Source organism: Coturnix japonica, chromosome 2 (genome assembly GCF_001577835.2).
Source record: "Coturnix japonica isolate 7356 chromosome 2, Coturnix japonica 2.1, whole genome shotgun sequence".
In the NCBI taxonomy this organism is placed as follows: Eukaryota; Metazoa; Chordata; class Aves; order Galliformes; family Phasianidae; genus Coturnix; species Coturnix japonica.
The window spans coordinates 110,326,756-110,347,336 of record NC_029517.1 but is presented as its reverse complement, the minus strand read 5'-3'; the positions used below and the strand labels follow the sequence as shown (position 1 = coordinate 110,347,336).

The window sequence follows — 20,581 nt, the reverse complement described above, 5'->3', positions numbered from 1 at the left end:
TCTGCCTCATAGAATTTCTAAGTTAGTCGTTCTGTACTCTAGTCAGAAATTGATTCAGAGGATGTTTATTTTTGCTGCGCAGTGGTACATAGTGGTTCTCCACTCCATCCACCTGGAAAAGAAAGAAAAAAAAAAAAAAGAAATCATTCATTAATTTCAACTCAACCTCCAACACAACCCACTGTTGGTATCACCTTCTCACTGGTTCATGGTTTTCTGATTATCTTACCAAAGCCTTATTATACTTTAAGTCCAGTGTTCAAGGCATCAACCTCAAAAGAACAGAGAAAAGTTTATTTATCACAGACTGGTAAGTAAAGAAGAATGATGATACATTTATCAGTTGTGACAAACTCTGGAAGCGCTGCAGAATCAGTACTCACAAAGTTTCAAAGTCAAATGAAGCTTCAAGTGATGTTTCGGCACAGCACCATTAAGCACATGTTCAGCTTTATCTAAGTCCTACTATAGATCTCTTCATCTCTAAATAATTCTTGCTAGAAACTGGGAGTCCCTTATTTCTCAGCAAGAAAAAGTAATGCTAGGACAACCACTTAGTTCATTTAAACTATATTCGTATATTGGAATAACATATGCTATCACATTTTAGGATCTGTCTTTGAAACATTTACAATTCTACACATTCTGAACATGTCTCTATCCTCATCAAAGACATTTAAACTACTCAGAAGTAGGCTGCATTGACTTTTTTTTTAATAATTAATAACAGCGAGTCTTCCTTTGATTCTTTCAACTCTGTAGCATTAATGTTGCTGTGTGTTTGAGTTCAGACTGCTTTACAGATAAAGTAGGAAGTGTCATGATTACATGCAGGAGAAGTTTATTTAAAAAGACAAATTACATGCAAGAGAAGCTGATTTAAAAGGACAAAGACTTCATTTAGGTACAGAAAAAAAATTCAGTAGTCACAGTGAAAAAACCTTGTGAGACAGCTCATATTCCTTCAGCATTATAAATAAAAGCAAAGAAAACAATCAGGGAAAAAAGGCACAGATGTGATCCAATAAAGTACGTGTAATTTTAACTCCACAAAACAAAAGCTCAGTTTTATTTCCTTACCTCCTCTGCCATGGTTTCAGACTTTCCTCCATACCTCCTTCCTGTCCTCACTACTTGGACTTCTCTCTTTGTATCTTTTCAGTTTATGGAGTTTGAACCTTCTTCCAGGTTCCAAAGTGCTTAATGTCTTGGCATGTAAGTTTGTCATCCCATTAATGGAATTAAAAGGCTCTTTAATCTTTAAAATAGATAAAAGTTTGTAAATTTGTATAAAATAGTGAGTATATATTTCACTATATTTAAAATTAGATCTCCGTTTTCCACATTTTCAGAAGTCAGAGGTCAAAGATCTTTGTCCTCATCTGAAGATTTCCATACATTTACCAATTGCTAATTTTAGATACGCTCAGGTTGCAGGTGAACAGGTAAATAGATCCAATCTCATAACCTTTCTACATTGTATTTCTCTTGTTTTTTGGCCTAATACAAATGAAGGAGTTCCATTTTGTAAGGGAAAATTCTGTCATATTAACGCTTCCAAAGGACAAATAAGAGAGGGAAAATATGCTCTACTCATTTTCTTGGTTTCGTTTTTTTTGCTTTTTCTCAGAGTTGATACTAACTGTATATTCTAAATAACTGGGATCTGGACCAGCTTTGTTGAGATATATAAAGAGTACTATCACTAACAATTCCCAGTCTGGGAAATGCCACCGTATTTTTCCTACGTGAATTTCTATGTTTAGTTAAACACAAATTCTTGCCTTCCTCTTACTGGTTTTTTTTTGTGTTTTTTTTTTTTAAATTGTCTAGCTGTATTTTTGCTTTAGTAATGTTCCTTCATTCGTTTGTCTATTTATTTAAATCACATTGCATTACAAAGCATCTAAAAGCAATTGCATGCCAAAGTCAACAAGATTCTGTTTGAGCTTATTAATTAAATAAAGATGTTGAACCCTTGTACTAGGGATCACTGGAAACAATTCTTCCAAAGAGAGAAAAATATGTCAGTTTTTTTCTCTCTTATCAATTTAATATCATCATTCTGGTAGGAAAAAAGAGACAAATGCATTAATAATGGTTTAGAGTACAATTTCTTCTGATGATGAAATTTAATTCACACCACTGTTGTGCTTTGTGAAATTCTATCTTGCTTCTGAAGAATTAGACACAATATAGAGAAAATTATGGATAAGAGAAAATAAGGGTCATTATGTGTTTCATGCAGGGAAGGATGAATTTTACAGCACCTTTACTATTAAAAGATCAGCCATCTTGGATTCCAAATCTCGAAATAGCCATAGGTAGACTTCTCCTTGCACTCACTGATTTCAGTATGACTCTACAAGAACTGATCACTCTAACCATACAAATCAAAGCTGTACTTCATCAGCTAAATGAAACAAGACCGACTTGCTTTATTTGTAAGCCTAAAAGTCCAAAAGGAGAAAAAGCTGAAGTTAAGGTTGATTGCTATCTATTAACTCTGACTAATATTTAACAGTAATATCACAAACATACATTATAGTACCTTTTCCCTGTCCTTGTAATCTGAAATATAGATGTAGTCTAAATCCACTATCAGCAGAACAGATATTTTTTATATTTTTACAAAACTTTAGTCAAAAACAAAATCCAACATCAAAAAACTATTAAAAATTTACAACACACTTCACATCAGACAAAATGGGTGCAGTTCTGGTATATGGTGACAAATTTCAGAGTAGATAAAATTATTTTCATGAGCTAAATACCTATACAACAGATCAATTTAATGATATTAGGAAAAGTTATCAGCCTATTCCTACTGAAAGAATAACTTGCCTAACATAAATATATATTTATACACCAAGTATATTTGAGAATGGATGTCACTACTTCACAAAATTAGGAAAATATGAGTCAGTATGGGAAAAAAAAAAAGAGAGAGAGAGAGATAGAGGGAGGAAGGTACACAGAGAGACAAAAAGAAGAGCTTAACTAAAGCCTATAATAAACATGTGAAACCAGATAACCAGGTGTCTACCATCTTTGACCCACCATTTTTCAAGTGTAATGTTTTGGAACTGATTATAAATACATTCAGAGGAATCATATAGGGACTAACAATATCATGAGCTAATAATAAGTTTGACCAACTAAGGAAGTTTTTCAGAGGTTCAAATAGTGTTATCATTTTAGTAAACTACTTATTTCTGCTTTTATTTTTTTTTTTTCTGTTTCATATATAGACACATAGACACATCAGTGTCTTTGCTTGTACAGAGAAATAGAATTAGGAAGGAAGCATTCAAAAATATTAATCAATATATATGTGTTCAAGATGCCTTCACCTTCTTTACTAAGATGATTCTAGTTCTAGGAATCTCAGTATCTTACTAAAAATGTAACATGAATTGTTTTTTAATTTCCATTTTCTCAAAGTTTTATTCATTATTATTTCTAAATTTTATTCCTCTGCAGTTCTTAAAATAGAGTAATAATGATCATTCTTGCTGTGTTGAAAATGTGGAAGATTTAAAAATGATTATCTTATTGGAAAAAAAAAAAAAAGTTTTACATTATTATTAAAAACATCAAAAATCTAGGAGACAGGCAAGGTTCTAAAGTTTCACAAAATATTACTAACGACAGCTCTTGTATTTATTTTTTTAACTCACTCACATTACTACTGTTTTAAAACTAAGATTTTTTTTTTCAAACTCTGATTCTACCTACACAGTATTAGAATATTTTTAAGAAAGATTTTTCTTTATGTCAATACTAAAGAAAACATTAAAACATAAACCCACATCAGTTTCCCATATGAAAATCAGATGAGACATAGTCAGTTTCACATCAAAGAAGAAGAGAAAAACATACTAAATTTTCACCATACATTTTAATTACACATTGAATTAATTTACCCTGACAGAAAATCTATAGCAAGAGTGGACACTTCCTCAGTTCAATTTTCAATTCCTTCTCTTGCTCAAGACATAAATTCACTCAAATTTCTGCAGTAAGATCTTTGAGTAGACGTTTAATAGGTTTTGACAGCAATTCAATAGCTATATCTGAAAGGCCTGTTGTTTGAAATTATTTCTTGGTGTGTGACAAGAGATTAATTTAGAATTCCTTTGAGAGGACAAAACTGAGTCCCACCTCAGAAGCCAAAGCACTTCTTATACTGTACTTCCTCTGTAATTGTAGGTAGTCAATCGAGATCTGAATCAATGTCAAAAACAAGGTCAAATGCCTTTGTCATTGAAGTATTTAGGGTAGTCTCCAGAGGCAAACACTATAGAAAACACAAAATAGATTTCTAATATTAAAAATACATACTTGGAAAGGTTCCACATTTTCATTTATCTTGTCACAATACGGATAATTTGAAATGTTTTAGTGGCAATAGTGAATCCTAAATAGTGTAGATTACACACATAAAAAAAAAAGCATTTCTGAAAACCTTTCCCATGACTCAGATGGACATCTTTGCTCAAGTTTTTTTCTGCTAGAGTTCGCTGACACATCTGAATTACAGTTCAGATTTAAACGCTTTCTGTCCCAGAGATACTCAAATCCATTCTTTGTTCTCATCAAGCATTCCTTGCTACCTTCTTCCTTCATTCCTCTGTATCTGCCACGCAGTACAATCCGCAGCATAAAGTCATCATGTGTGTACTCCTATCTGACATATAAATCAATTATATTGCGTATATTCTGTCAATGCAATACAATGGGAAGTGGTATTTTGCCATGCCAACAAATGTGAAAATCTTAGCCCTCATAAGAATAAATACTTTAGACTATTCAGAGAATAACCTACAGAAAAACTTTTAGATTTTCAGTATCTATTACAGTCCTAGCAAATGTTCTATATCTTTTTGCAGCTGATGATGCATACTGTCCTGCAAGAATTTCAAAAACACAGAGAGAGAAATAATACCAGGTTCACATTATGTCTTGGTATTTGCTTAAAGCAAGTTCTTTCAAGCCATGAGATGTATTTTCACTCTAATTCTGTGCACTTGCTTTGCTTGTCACTAGCCAGATCATACTACTTGTCGAAGTTAGCAGATGATTCAGTGTCTGCTAAAATAATACAAATTCTGTGGTGTTTTGCTGAGTTATGACAAGTGAATTTGAAAATTAGAGTTGAAAGGTCACAAACAAAAAATAGGTAAGTAGCATTCCGATTTCAGAATTTAATTTCAATAAATTACCTTTTTTACTAAGATGACTTGAAAGGTCAACTTAATTTAGAAGCTTTGCAATGCATTTTTTGAGCAGAAGGAGGAATAGATGTTGCTGCACTAAGGAAAATAAATAAATAAATAAATAAATAAATAAATAGATTAAAAGGAAGTCCAATAACCTAAACTTCTCTAAAACATTTTTCATGCTTGTTTCCAAGTTGAATAGAAAAAGAAAGTGAAATAGGCTTCTCCAGCTAAAGTGTTCTTAAAATAAGTGTGTACATTTCTGTACACTGCCTAGACCTTTAGGTGTAAACCTTTTATCTGCAACTTTCATTGGTTTCACTTTAACGATTTGCCACAGAATCTCTTTTAAGAATCTTGCTGGAGACATCTGACAGATGAAAAAATAATAGTTGCCAGTCTCAGAAAGATTATGTGTAAAGCCAACAATGGCAGAAAAGTAGTTCAGAAAAAAAAAAATAGTGATAATGTTGAACAGTAAATATTTCTTTGCCTTCTTAGATACCAGTTGCTTAAAATTCCTAGCAGTGACTAATTCTTCATGTGCCAAATTAAATACTGAAAGCAGAATATGCTCCACTGTCAAAAGAATTTTGCATAAATAAACAGAGGCCTTCTATTTTTTAAATATTCCTGAAACTAAATCTCTGCTTCTATTTAAGTTCTTCCAGGATAGCAGGCAGCATTATCCTACAGATAATTCTGTCTGTGAGATTAGTAATTTATAAAAAGCAGGTAACTTTATCTCTTACTGAATATATTTACTGACCTCAAGTAAACATTTTTTGTCCAATTCAGTGTCAAGTCACAAGAAGGAGTCTCACTGATTTCAACAGACACTGGATCAAGTCTATTACAGTTTTACACTTCGCCTCCTCTGCACCTAAAATGAGATGACAATTTACATCCAGTATTTTAAAAAAAAAACTCCAAAATCTATAATTGAAATCACAGTAAATATTTCATATCACTGGATGGCCTATATGACAAATTATAAAACATCTATTATTTTCTGGTGCAAATTATTACCACTAACAGTTTAGAACTATGTCCCTGAATTACCTACCTAGTTCTAGGTAATCGTATTTCTTTATTTGCAACAGATTTGAAGAGTTGTAAGAGAATTCTAAAACATCTGCACAATTAGAAGCTCATCTTCATTTGTGTTTGACCCCAAGGAATTTCACTCTATTCAATTTTCATATAATTGATTTCCAATGTACTGCCTTGAGATGTTCCCCAGTGAAATAGTTTTCTTGTTACTGAAGTGCAGTTTTTGGTTTTTTTTAAGAAAGTGGCAACTTCTTAATAGTAACACATGATGCTGTGCAGCTTTTTAGAAGCTATACCTCTTGAATTTACTTGGAAAGAAAAAAAAAAAACATAAAGGAAAAAAACATACAGAATTCAGATTGTTCTTTATGAGAACTAAACATTTATCTACAGCCACATGGAAAGTCTTAAATCAGCTTTCTCTTTTTTTCTCGGTTTTCATAGCCAAAAGTTACATAAACCTCCATAAATTACCTGTTCATCAAAGGTCAAGAAGAAAATCTGGGATACAATCTCCAGGAACTCAAGTTCCTCTCTTAAAGCTTAGCATTTCATTCCCCTCTCTCTGTTTACATATTGTGGTACTGGTAAGTTTGGTACTCTTCTTACTGTTAGGAATGATTTATTTCTGTAGAAAATCATATGAAAAAAATCATATGAAAACTTCTACCTTTTCAAGCATGAGAAGAGATCAAAGGTGACTTTACAGAAATGAACCCACTAGTTCCCTGAATTCAGTGGTGACCAGACTATGCAGTTTTGGGTGTCTAAGAGGTGAAAATCATGAAGTTGAAAGATTTAAGATTCATTTTAGAATTCTGATGAAAATGAATATTTCTTGTGAAGTTGCTAACTTTAGTGTTGTTTGAAATAATGAACAAAACTAAAACACTGTCAAATATTATGTGTTTGAGATTGCCTGGTTTAGTGCTTTCATTTGTTCCTTGTGAAAGACATGGCTATAAAAAAGCATGTAACAGATGAGGTTACAGTGATGTGGAATGATGGACCTACAGCTTAAAATCACATTGCCATGGCAGAAATATCTTAGTTTGTAGGGCTCTGTGTTTGCCAAATATTCCTGATGCTAAGAAGAAGAAAATGAGTTGAGATGCAAAGCTTATCATTGATTTCTAGATAAGTAAAGAAGATACTGCCAGAATGAATCCAGTCAAGTTCTCTTTTATAGAGAACTAGAACAGAAAACCGTGGAAGCACAATAAAGAGACAAAATAGCATGCACAGCTTTTATGACATTTTGGCTATATTTAGTGTGTTAGCCTGCTGATACATTACCATCTGTGACAAAAAGCTGCTTGGAATACCAGAAGATTCTGGCCATCATAAGTGTCAGTTTAGCAACAAGAACAACATTTGCATTTTTCCTTGACAGTTTCACAGTTTAAGTAAAATATTTTCATTTATTTCTTGGATGAAATATTGTAACAGAAACTCAATTTTGTAATATAATGAATACCTTTCTTGCTCCCCAGAATTATATTAGTTGCATTCCTTCAGAATTAAAAATCTCTCCTCGTTCAGCTTCTTTTTACAACTGTGCATGTGAAAACTAGAGAACATGTGTTCTCACTCAAGACAATACACATTATTAACTACCTTTGAGAGGTATTTAAAAATTTACAATTGCCCGTGTAGACTTTAACTCAACTAGAACTTCATGCCTAAGTGGTCACATTTTTATTTCTAGTCCTTTTAACCTCTAACAAATTCATCTCCTCCTATAAAAATATTTCTCTAGCACAGATGCTGCAGAAATAGCTGAAAGGCTATCTTTGAGACAACTGAAGAAATTTAATTTTATTTCCATATAAACTGCAACACCTATGGAAAAAGAAAAAAAAAAATGGGGGGGGGGGGGAAGGAAATGTAGTAACACTCTGAACCTAAATAAATTATGCCTGTCACGGGCCATTTACTGCTTAAACTATTGATTCATCATGGCAACTACTTAGAAGATGTGGTGAAATATGATGGAAATGATTCAGTGTACTTCATATCGAGATACTGGACATTTTGAAAGCACTTCTATGCTGTGCAGATGATGGAGCACTAGCATAGACTGTCCAGAGAAGTTGTGGAGCTTCCTTCTTGAACATCTCCAAAAGCCTCCTGGTCATGGTCCTGGGCACCCTGCCTCTGGGTGTCCCTGATGGAGCTAGGATTGGAGCAGATGGACCTAGAGATCTCTGCCAACCTCAACCATTATCTGTTTCTGTAATTCTGTTAAGTCTGTAAAAACAGGAAATATTAAATAGCTGGTGGGTATACATAGATTTATTTACTCTATAAATCCCATTGACAACCATCTTTGAAAAATTGTGAGCACATGTGCAACCTCCTCAAATTCATATTAAGTGACATGACTACTACTTGGATCTATGCCCTGTCCAATACATCAGTAGTGATTTTTTATTCACCAGCTATGAATCTTGTAATGTAAAGAATCACTGAAATAGTGGGACTACTAATGAGAAGTTCTTGAGCTGATAGTTGTGGTTTCAATGAATTTAGGAACTTGAGTTAAGATATTTAATTTAAACCTCTTTGAGGGGAAAGTGAATAAATGTAATCAGTGAGTTTAAATGAGTTTTATCGATCATCAGGAAGCTTTCATGCTACTTCATGCTATCTGTAAATATGGAAGGCAGCACTGGATATAGATTTCCCTGCTTGCATAATTGAATCAGGTAAAATTATTTCAGGCAATCAACACTAACTACTGGCAGAGAATAATGAAGAGTCAGAGGTGAAGTTAGAAGATACTCTTAAATCTGGGTCTCATCTTCAGCAGCTGAGAAAAACAAAGCTAAAAGATTTTCAAGGAAATAATTTAGACATTTGGCTCTTAAGCCCAAAGTATTGTTGTTGTTGTTATTATAAATTCCAGTGCAGAGAAACAAATAAATCCTTGTAAATCAGAATACATCTTCTGTTGGAGCTATTAAGAACATTTCAGAAATGAAAACTGATTATTCAAAGAATGCGCACTTCCTAAAGAGAGATATTTACCACAAGAAGCTCTAAAATGGGAAACAGACCAATAAATAAATAAATAAATAAATAAATAAATAAATAAATAAATAAATAAATCTAACAGCTAAAAATCTTCTAAGTACAAAGATAATAGCAGCTTAGGTAGGTACATTAAAACCATGTTCTTCTTGAAAGCTTTCTCATCAAGACCGTGTCATCAGGAGGATGAAGTTATCTAATGAATCTCCTTGAGCCTTATACCAAAACTTCAGAAGGGGGCAGGAGTTCAAACACAGTGCTTTCATTTCTTGCTAGAGATCTGACCTTCTGAATACTGAGCAACAATGACTCTACTTTCCTTAACTGTCAAATGTTAATATTGTAGGTGCATGAACACCTCAGGTCCATACCTTAGGACTGATTCAGAGTACATGTGTCACTGCAAAAGAAAGCATTCTAAAATTTCAGGCCCTTTCTTGTATACAGAAAGTGATGGAATGTTAGGACTATAACAAGGTTATGAACTTCATATTGAAATGTCTCAGTTGTACCATTTTAAATCTCCTGGCAGTGCCATGTAATTGATGCATTCAGACTTTATTTTTAACAGTTTATTAGTTTGCCTTGAATTTCAAATGAAAATCCAGTGAATTATTTGCAACTTTACTTAAAGAATAAATATACCTAGGGAGATTTTGTGAACAGAAGGCCCCTTTTAAGAGAGGGTAAATCTTTTGATTTTCAGACTCATTCATGAGTCTGAAATGCTAGTTACTAGAAGGGCTGTACAATATAGTATTGGTTGTGAATCCAAATAACAGAGAGAGCTTTTATGAAAAGTCTTGGGTATTGTTTTGTTGGGTTGTTTTTTTGTTTTTTGTTTTTTTGTGTTGTTTTTTTTTTTCTCTTTAACTCATAATGTTTTAAGTATGGGTCATCTAAATGATGTTCACTGTTAGCTTTGGAACTTTTGTATCATTTCACAGGGTTGCTGTTATGGAGACCAGACATCAGATGAGAGCACAGTGAGGTGATGAGTGGTGTGTTTCGGTTGTGGTGATAGTGACAGTGGGTCACTTTCACTTGTAAAGATTTTTATGAGCTCAACATGAAGTTTCTTCTTACTAGTTAAAATGTAGAGCTAAGAGTGGTGACTATTCTGAGAAGTAGTGTTTTGTAGCTGAGAATCTGCTCTATCAAACAGTGTTACTGTGTTCTTTGTATTTGTTATTATTTACAAGGGGAAAAAAAATTAGGCGTTACTTTCTGAATGATCTTTGTACTTCAGATTTAAATGTTGATTTCTTTAACCACTAGTTAAGAAAAGTAAGTCTATTACTTAACCTGAGATTTTCAGCACATGTTAAGAATTCAACCTTGAGCCCAGTCTCAATATGGTTCCCATAAACAGGACCTAACACCCGCTATAAATTATACTACAATCAGGATTACACTGAGGAAGGTTAACTAGCCCAATAGGATACTGAATTAGCAGACAACATTTTATCACCTATGAAATGTATATAGTCTATCTTATGCTCATCATGAGCATGAGACAGCAATAATTCTCCTACTTGACTGGATCAGAGTTTCAATCTGAAAATTTTTAACACATCTGATGTTTAAACTCCTAAATTCCTGAGCTTTCTAAGGCTTAGGTATCTACAAATTTCACATTATCTTCTTCTTTATGCAACTGCTTTTTATTGTCATTTGTACTTTTAATCTTCTCCAAACACTTTGAAAACTAATAGTTCTTTACACAATAAATTAAAATAAACGTTATGTGTTCCCTCTCCTTAGTGTTGTACTAACATTTTTCTTCTCACATTTTTTTTCTGACAAATTCAAGCACTGAAACAGTGTGTAGGAAGTAATGGGGCATAGCCAAGACTGGGATAAAAAGTAACAAATCAGAAGTGAATACTGCTTGAAGTCAGTTTCTGTTCTGCTCATTTTTCCTGGATGTGTAAGGAAAGCTGACAAGCAGAATTGCTCGCCTCACAGATCACTGCGCAAACTTTGATGAGATGGACATACGAAGGAACACACACAAAGCAGACTTTAATGATTTGCTTACCACTTCTTATTTCAGCTAGTATGTAAGGTACACAGTAGCTGTAGGGTAGTTAAGTAACTTTTCTTACGGTGTTATTAAGCAGATTCTGAAACACATGTCTTAGAAAAGCAGCAATACTATTTTATGTTAGGTTACAGGTCCTAATCAGCCTTTTCCTGATACATGATTGAATAATGCTTCATAATATACCTTTTCAAAACTATCATCATCTTCTTCATTTTTAGCGAAGAAATACAAATGACCTTCCCTTTTATGCATTCCCAGTATCACTGGCAGCAGCTGAATGAACTTGGAAAGCCAATTACTTTCTTGTCCCTCATGTCGATTCTCTCAGAAAAGAACTGTGACAAAGAGAAATGACAACTTTTACAGCACCTGTTTTATCTTGAACAAAAATTAGAAAAGCGGTCAAATAGCTCCCTTCCTCTACAGTAGAAACACGTAGAAAAAATGTGTTTATTTGTGAAAAAGGGAGATGTGAGAAGATTGAAGAAGATAACTACAGAGAGATTATTGTGTTAGATACTTGATCAGAATAGACAATGGACTAATAACAACTAAGTAAATTTTTGCATTCAAAAAGCAATTTTTTTTTTGTTGTTCCAGTTTAATTACAGATGTTTCCAGATTTTTGTATGAGGAAGAACTTTAAATCAAGAGTTACTGAGGAGTCAAACACCCCATGAAGCATGTAGCAAGGACTGCGTGAAGCACTTAAAAATCTGTGTGTCGATCTTCCATAGCATAACTGAAACTTTAGCCCTTAAAATGCTAATTTATTAATAGAAAACAGAATCTGAGAGAGTTATAAATGTTAAAAGTAATTACAAATTATAATCTCACAGTAAAAGCTTGAGACATGAAGATCAGTTGCACATGCTTAGCTTTAATCCCTCGATGTCAATGAGACTATTCAAATGCTTAATGAACAGGGCATGAACAGGGCAATAAATCAATTTGTATATTTTAGCATAAGAAAGAAAACAGGGTGTTTCTCAAATAACAACCTAACATAAAACAATTAAAAGACTGTCAGTACTATAGCTTACATGTCTTACATAAGAATTTTTTTTGCCTTTACTTAGGGATGTAAATTCACATTATATTCTTCTACAGACAGATGTGTTTTTGGTATGTAAATGCTTTATTGTTGCTTTAAATATTCTCCAAACAATAACAAATGGTTCTTCGGGCAAATAATTAATATAATTGCAATGTGTTGTATGGATAGTTTATTTGAAATTACAGAATATATAGTTATTTCTGTTGAGACCATTTAACTTCTTTTCTGCCTTAGTTCGTATTGTACCACAATAATTCTTGGTCACTTTTAAATTGCAGTCAGGCCATGAGCTTGAACAAAAGATCTAAACAAATATTTGAAAAATGAAGTAACTTGTTCTGTGGTGCTGCATTAAACCACATCCTTTGATTTCTGTTTCTTATTTTTCTCCATAGGTATTCTTATTACAGTTGCATGAAATATTTCAGGACCAGTATTTGTTGGGGAGGGGGGTGTGGAAAGGATAATCCTTTAATTTATGTTCATTTGATTGGCTTCTTGTAGTTTGTGCCTTAAACGCCTTCAAAGCCTTGAGCTTTATATTGCTCAATTTACACAAGAAACACTTTTTTTTTTTTGGAATGTTAATTTCACCAAACTCAATGTCTGTGAAAGAGGAAGAGGAAAAAGTACAATGTGCATTAATATACATTAGAGAAGAAATGCTACAGTGAAATGTTGACATATATTTGCAGAGGAAAACTTAAGTATAACTCTTAGGAATTAAAGTAAGAATTGACATAGTTCAATAACTCTGGTATGATTTAAATGTGAATGACACTAATTTTATATCAGGTAACATACGTAAATCAAATAACTTCTTTGAATATGTCTTATAGTTTAGAAAAGAAGTTGTGGGTTTTCTCTGGCAATTACTAGTTTGAAAGCCTATAGTGAGAAGTCAGCCAAACTGTCTATGATGATTTATATGAGCCTGATACTTCTAAAAGATTAAAAAGTCCTCTTGAAGAATAAAAATGAACTATGTTGCTAACTTTGAATCTCTTCCACCTGTAAGTACTAAACAGCTTCAGACTATAAAATACAAATTGTATTAAAAAGCATAAAACTCCATTAGAATTTATTACAACAAGCAAAGAGTAAAAACTAGGGATGCATGCTAACAGGCCTCATAGACCTATATGTTAAGTCTCACCGGATGACACTGAACTTGCTCTTTGCTTACAAAGGGAGGGATTTTGCTCCCCTAACTCCAGCCTGGAGATTAAGGGATGTGAGAAAGGAGGGAAGCCTGGCTGCCCATGAAGGCTGTGTCAAAGAACAAGTTGAGTACCTCAGCAGTTTCCATGTCTGTTGTTTCCCATTCTCTCTTCTCAATTTTGAGCCTTTCTTTTCTTACTGATGTACTTGTAGAATCCCTTATTGACATTTTTCACATCCCTCAGCAAGTTTGGTTCCATGTACTCTTCAGGCCATACATTTCTGCTTCTACTACCTGCACTTTTCTTGTCACCCATCAGCTTGACCAGTAGGTCCATTGTTCAGCCAAGACAGCTTTCAACTTCCCCTGGCTGATTTATAATGCATGAGAACAGAGAGCTTTCAGAAAGTTTCCTCAAAGAGCTGCCAGCTCTCCTCACTTCCTCTGTCCTTAATAAAAGTTTCGCGGCGGATCTCTTGCACTAATTCTTTAAACAGCTGGAAGCAGGTTTGAAGTACCTTAAAAATGTTACCTAATAAATTATTTTAAGCATCTAACAAACATAATTTTAAAATGTCATATGACAAATGTTTTTAAGCATCTAACAAATTAATTCCCAGTATTATTATTTCATGATTTTTTACTGGGTGTGTTCTAGAGCACAGAAGGTATTTTCTTGAGCATAGCCTCATTGCCCCTCTAATATTAGAGTTGCAATAGTTTATTTTGCATGTATTCACTGAGAATAAAAAATAATAATAATAATAAAAAAATAAAAAAGTAGTAAAAACTTAGTTTCATCCACAGATAATCAGTGCCTAGTTCAATACTATATGAATTTCTAAATAACACTGTGTTAATAGTACAAATATTTTAGGCAGGATTACTCTAGTAATACCCCATTTACCATTTCAGATCAGTTACCTATCTTACTTTTCAGGAGGAAAAATTACTAAAAATCAGTCATTGAAAATGCAATTTGAATTAAATATTTGTTCTGATATCATCTATTTCACAATATAAGACAACACAAGAGCAGAAGCACACATTAGACTTTGAAAATTTCCCTACTCTTCTCTGTCCTTCCATCCACCCTTCTTCTCTACCAATCTCCCACCCACCTGCAAAAACAAACAAGCAAACAAATAGATAGATAGATAGATAGATAGATAGATACATGTACATCCATTCAGTTTGTGTATGTTGTTCTGATTGCTTTATTGGCAGAGGAAAAGTCAGTTTTTTCCCTCACTTTCAGGCTAGCAAGGCTAAAGTTTCATTTATTTTTTTTTTTTTTAACTTCAGACATAAATATAATAATACTTTTCATATCAACCATATTAAATGCCTTTTTGCATCCAAACCTTCAAGGTCCCTGAATTATTCATTAGTCCTGAATGCACTTAAATCAGAAAGTTTAAAAATGCGGTTTACTCTAAAAGAACATTTTAAACAAACTCATAAACTGTAGAGAGTAAACCTTTCAAGCTACTCAGCAAACAGTTCTTCTATTAGTGTTACTGTCAGATATATAAACTGAATACCACAGAAATCCTTTCTGTTGCTGTATCAGGTATGTCAGATATTGTCCTGCTAGTTAATCTCTAAAAGTAAGAGGAAAGCTTAAGAAAACCATAAATTGGAATCCTTTGACATGAATCCTGCTCTTACCTGTGGATTATAATGTAATCCCATTATAGACTTTTAATCCATAGATATCCTTTATCTAAAATGAAAAGTAGTGAGTTGAAAGCTTTCTTGTTTGTGAATAGCTGTATGCATGATCATGTTTTAGTGTTACAGAACAAAACTGACATATATACTGACAAATATGCTGAAATGCACTACTTTCTATGTTGAGGTCATTAAATACAAAAAATTAGGTGCATTCTAACATTTGGAAAATATTTAGATTTTCAGTGCTAAGGAGGTATGGCCATATATTCCTGAAGGTTGTCTCTTTGTTTTTGATAGCATGTCCCTTGGTTTTTGAGTCAAAGATTTTTCTGCAGCAGCTTTTTATTTAACTTTTCTGTCTGGCTCAGGATGCAAAGACATCTCTTAAGAGAAGGTCATCTATCTACCCTTCCCATTTTCTTTTAGCAGTCAAGAAGCTTTCTCTCTTGTCTCGCTCCAATTTTGTAGGATGGAGGCAAGGTTCTTTAATATGTATATACCCGGCGTGAGATTAAGAAGCAACGGTTCAAATGTTGGTCCAACCAGTTTATTAAAGTCCTAGGCGTTTTTAGGGAGACGGGGAAGGGAAGGTAGGCGATAGGGAAAGTAGGAAATATAAGCAAGGAGTCTTTGCAGAGAGCAAAAGAGATAGTCACCACCGTGGGTCCAGCGAGGTACACAGTAAGTTCGTTGATCTCAGGAACTCGTCTGATCACCGCGGGGGACGGGAGACAGTCAGGGAGCTCCGCAGCAAGCCGGTCCCGGGGGTTCTTCCGACGAAGTTTTCCCCTCAGGGAATTCTCCGTCAAGGTCCTTCGGGAGTTTGTCTCAAAGTCCCAGTTTAGCGAGGGCCTTTTATCCCCCGTTTCGGTGGGAATTTTCCTCTTCGAAGTCTGAGAATTGCAGCTCAGCATTTTTGGGGGGGAAATACCAAACTTCTGAACAAACAGGCAAACACTTCTTGAAAGTGATTTACAAAAGCTTTTGTGATATTCCTGGCCACGGATGAGCAGCAAGGAAGGAAGAGGGGGTCTCTGTTTGCCGGACACAAGCGTTATCGCCTTCTGCAGTGGTCCGCTCCTTCGAGCAGCACCCCCGAGAAAGACTGCTCTTCCTGTTTCTGTTTACCCTTGCAATTGTAAGCAGAAAACACTATGGCACATTGACGCCCACCATCCGCCCTCCAGGATACTGATCAGTTGTCAATCAGAGTCTTATCATCAGGAAGGCCTCATGAAGCAAGCTTTGAGACAAAACAAAAGGAAACCAGTTCTGTCTTTCACACCACCCCGTGGCTCAAAGGTTGCTTGAAATTGATGCGCAAATGACCATTCACGGTGGTGAGGAAAGAAAAAAAAAGTAAGCATAAGGGAAAAGAGGGATAGGTGATATGGGGGAATTAAATGTTAACATAATCATCATCATTCAATCAAAACCTTGATTGATAACACATTAAACATAAGGTTACTCGTAAGGTCATAATTACATTCAGTATACAGGCATGTATTTTAGCAAACCACCAAAGAAACCACTATATCAGATCTCTTTAAAATAGAAATTAACACCCTTAATACCATATAACTTTCCTTTAGCAATCCATGCTTATATATACCATAAACATTTAACAATCACAAAGACAGTGACAATAACTAATAGTATCAAATAAACAAGTAAAACAAATAAATAGGGGTATTTGTGTCAGCTGCTGTCCACTTGAGCATTTCCAAAGCAGTTCAATTGCTGAGAGATATAAATGCTAGTTTGGCAAGTTAAAGTACTGTTATAGTCTACTGAACTTTTCACAGGACAGTGTGTGTGTAGGATACCCCACAGTATAAACCATAAGAGGGATAATCCCAGAAACATACACATCTCTTATCAAAACTTAGACATTTTCAACAACCATGTTTTGTATGGAACTCCTGGACTTATGTGACACTGCAAAACATCAGTGCAAAGTTTTTATGATAGATTTCATTTGTGACCACATCTAACAGATATTAGATAGGTCCCTTGGCTCATTTCCAATTTGTAGGAATTTGGAAACACTATGGAGGAGTTACATGCAAATCATAATCAGTTTGACAAAAAAAGGGGTAAAAGAAGGGATCAGAAGGAATGGTTATCACTGTGCAGAAAGTACCAGAAATCCAGAATGACCTGAAAAAGAAACTATGAACCAAATTGTGAAGTTTTAACAGATCCAAGGACTGATATCAATCACAGTCCACAACCACAACAAACAAAACGTAATACTATTGCAACCAAAATATGTAATCAAGAGGTATATTCAGAATTCTAGCGTGATCACATCTTCAACTTTTCTGTCACAAAACACAAATGGTTAAAGTCAGCTATCAGTCATTCTGTGTTCAGTAAAGGTCCCACGGGGATCTTCTGAAAAATAAAACAACAACTTGCCCTTTTGGGGCTTTGTTAATACAATTAAAAAATGAGAGAACAATCCATCGAGGAGTATATTTTACATTCCTTTTTCGGGGTGTCCTTAGCCTTCTAAGGATATTTGTTAAGGGATTTCATTAAGGTTAGGGAAACGCCTCATGTTAGCTGAGTCAGTCCACACAAGCTGGCCAGAGAGATAAGTGTTTCCCTAGCTTATCAGCAACTGGATCGTGACTCACAGGGGCAATTGGCAGGAGTGGGGAGGCCTTGGGACAGAAGGTGTTAAATCGAGGATCTTCTCCTTTTGTTGTAAGCTTTCTAATACATCCACCCTTCACTGCCCTCCCCCGCCTCCTGCCTACCTTGCGCTGGAGGGGGGCGAATGCATCAGCTTTTCTTGAGCTTTGTTCTGGCCACAAATTAACTAATTTCTCTAACCTGACTGTGGGTAATCCATTCATCAGGTCTCGTGGAACACCCTTTTGCCAGCCCAGTGTCCAGAGACGATTACGTTTATGATCAATATTTCGCCTACCCGTTCTTACTGGCAGTGAGACCCTTCCAGTTCCACTGAGCTTTGGACTAGGTGACCTAGGAGCAAGGGTGGTTGCTGCGAGCCTTACTTCCTCTGGTTCAGATATACTGGAAGAAGCCACAGGCCCATATTTCCTTTCATAATTAATCAACTCTTGGGCAACCTCCCCCCATGTCCATACTTTATATCCTGACTGCAAATGGCCTGAGGTGCCAGTTCCTTCTAATGCTGCCAGGGTTCTTTCTCCCTGAGGCATAGCTTGTATCTTTCCTTGTAGTTGTATACCTATAGGTTTCAGTGATTCTGGAAGCCCCCTGATTAAAGGAGTCATCCGTTCAGGATCAACAGGCATCATCATAGGTGATCCATGATGTGTCTGCAGCTTTCTATTATACATCATTTGCAGACAAGCAGCTTTTTGAACACTTTCCACTAATTGATCAGCTGTCCCATTAACAGCAAGAGGGTCTCCCCTTTCTAAAGGGTTAAGACCACCTGCCCAATAGGCAGCCCTTTGTGTTAGGGACCAGGGAGCACGGTTATTACCAGTAGTCAAAAATACACCTGGCCCCCAATAACCCTCAGCCTCCTTTTCGGTTAACATAATTTGGTCTCCACCAGTTAAGCTGACTCTCCATACATATTCTGTTTCCGATTCCTTTGGAGAGCGGCTAAAATCTTTTTTCAGTTTTGCTAATTCAGTGGCAGAAAAGGGAATTTCTTTAACATTCATTTGAGGGTCCAGATCCTCACTGTTATCAAATGTATATTCAGTTTTTATCAAAGGACGCAATTGGGCTGGCGAGTCCTCTAATTTGCCAAGCCCTTCCTTTATTCCTTGTAGTTCCTTCTGAGGAAAAGTTTTTTCTTGAGGCAAATTATGGACAGCAGTATTGCTAGTATTCTTATATGTTAATAGTTCCTTAAAAGCCATTTGCAACAAAACTGTATTATGTTGCTCTCTTTGTAATTGTTCCTCAAGGTTCACTATTTGATTTTGCAGAGTTTTTACCAATTCTTGCATTACTTTAACTGATTCCTGTAATGCTTGTATGGTTTGGGTTTCTGCCGAATGCTTTTCATCTCGGAACTCCACGGCAGCTTTTAAAGCAGCACCGAGTACCGCACAAATAAACGATTTTCCTTTCCCGGCTCGAGTATGAGCCTCATATTGTAAAACACGAATGCGGTCGGAAACACTCTGCAAGTTATACCAGTTTTGTCGTGCCCAATCCACCCCTGATAAAGAGGGCCGAGCACCATGCTTTTCTAAAAGGTCAAATAGCACATTTTCACTTTTCATAGTGGCAATAATTTCACTCATTTCTCAATACCCTAAAAGATACACACTAAGGGAAGAAAAGGTACACTTAACTCCTTACCCTTCCCCAGGGAAGCACACACCTATCAAACAAATGCAAATGCTACAATCATTCCTCCCTTTCACAAAAGACCAAGAAGCCCAATCAACACTTACAAAGAAAGTGTAAACACCTAAATCGCTCCTGGCTACCCTGTCAGGCCAGAAAACTTCAAGCTTAAAGCCACACAAGTTACAAAACACTTCTAGGTTTCTCAGAAAGGAATAAACTTCTTGGAGAAGCACAAACGTCAAAAAATTACTTCCTCACTTCCCCAAGAGGCGCACACACAAAACTTTCAAATTCCAAAATACGTTACAAGTTACTTAAACCACAAAATGCGAAATAGTCTTCCCGAGGAGGCACACACGTATAAAACAAGAGCAAATAGTCAAAATTAATTCATACGTCCCCGAGAGGTAAACACATAAGCAGTAAAGTTTCAGAATATGGAGCGGTTTTCCTGGAGAGGTGCTCACATCTAAGTTACCAAAATTATCGGTCCTTGCTACTCCAGGAGGTACATACAGAAAATTTTGGAGTTTTTGGAAGGACAACACTCTCACGGCGGGCATCCTGCCGACTACGCCAATAAAAATGTCTCGCTCCAATTTGTAGGAGGGAGGGCAAGGTTCTTTGATATGTGTATACCCGGCGTGAGATTAAGAAGCAACGGTTCAAATGTTGGTCCAACAGTTTATTAACGTCCTAGGTGTTTTTAGGGAGACGCGGGAAGGGAGAGTAGGCGATAGGGAAAGTAGGAAATATAAGCAAGGAGTCTTTGCAGAGAGCAAAAGAGATAGTCACCACCGTGGTCCAGCGAGGTACACAGTAGTTCGTTGATCTCAGGAACTCGTCTGATCACCGCGGGGGACGGAGACAGTCAGGGAGCTCCGCAGCAAGCCGGTCCCGGGGGTTCTTCCGACGAAGTTTTCCCCTCAGGGAATTCTCCGTCAGAGGTGTTCTTCGGAGTTTGTCTCCAAAGTCCCCAGTTTAGTGAGGGCCTTTTATCCCCCGTTTCGGCGGGAATT

General features: G+C 35.5%; 1 protein-coding gene across 1 annotated transcript; it reads right to left on the bottom strand.

The window, feature by feature from the left end:
• Positions 1–16,961: 16,961 nt before the first annotated feature.
• Positions 16,962–20,187, bottom strand: LOC107310334. Its single transcript, XM_015855889.2, has one exon. It carries the CDS (start codon positions 19,511–19,513, stop codon positions 17,825–17,827), a length of 1,689 nt encoding a protein of 562 aa, XP_015711375.1. The 5' UTR covers positions 19,514–20,187; the 3' UTR covers positions 16,962–17,824.
• Between the last annotated feature and the right edge of the window lie 394 nt (positions 20,188–20,581).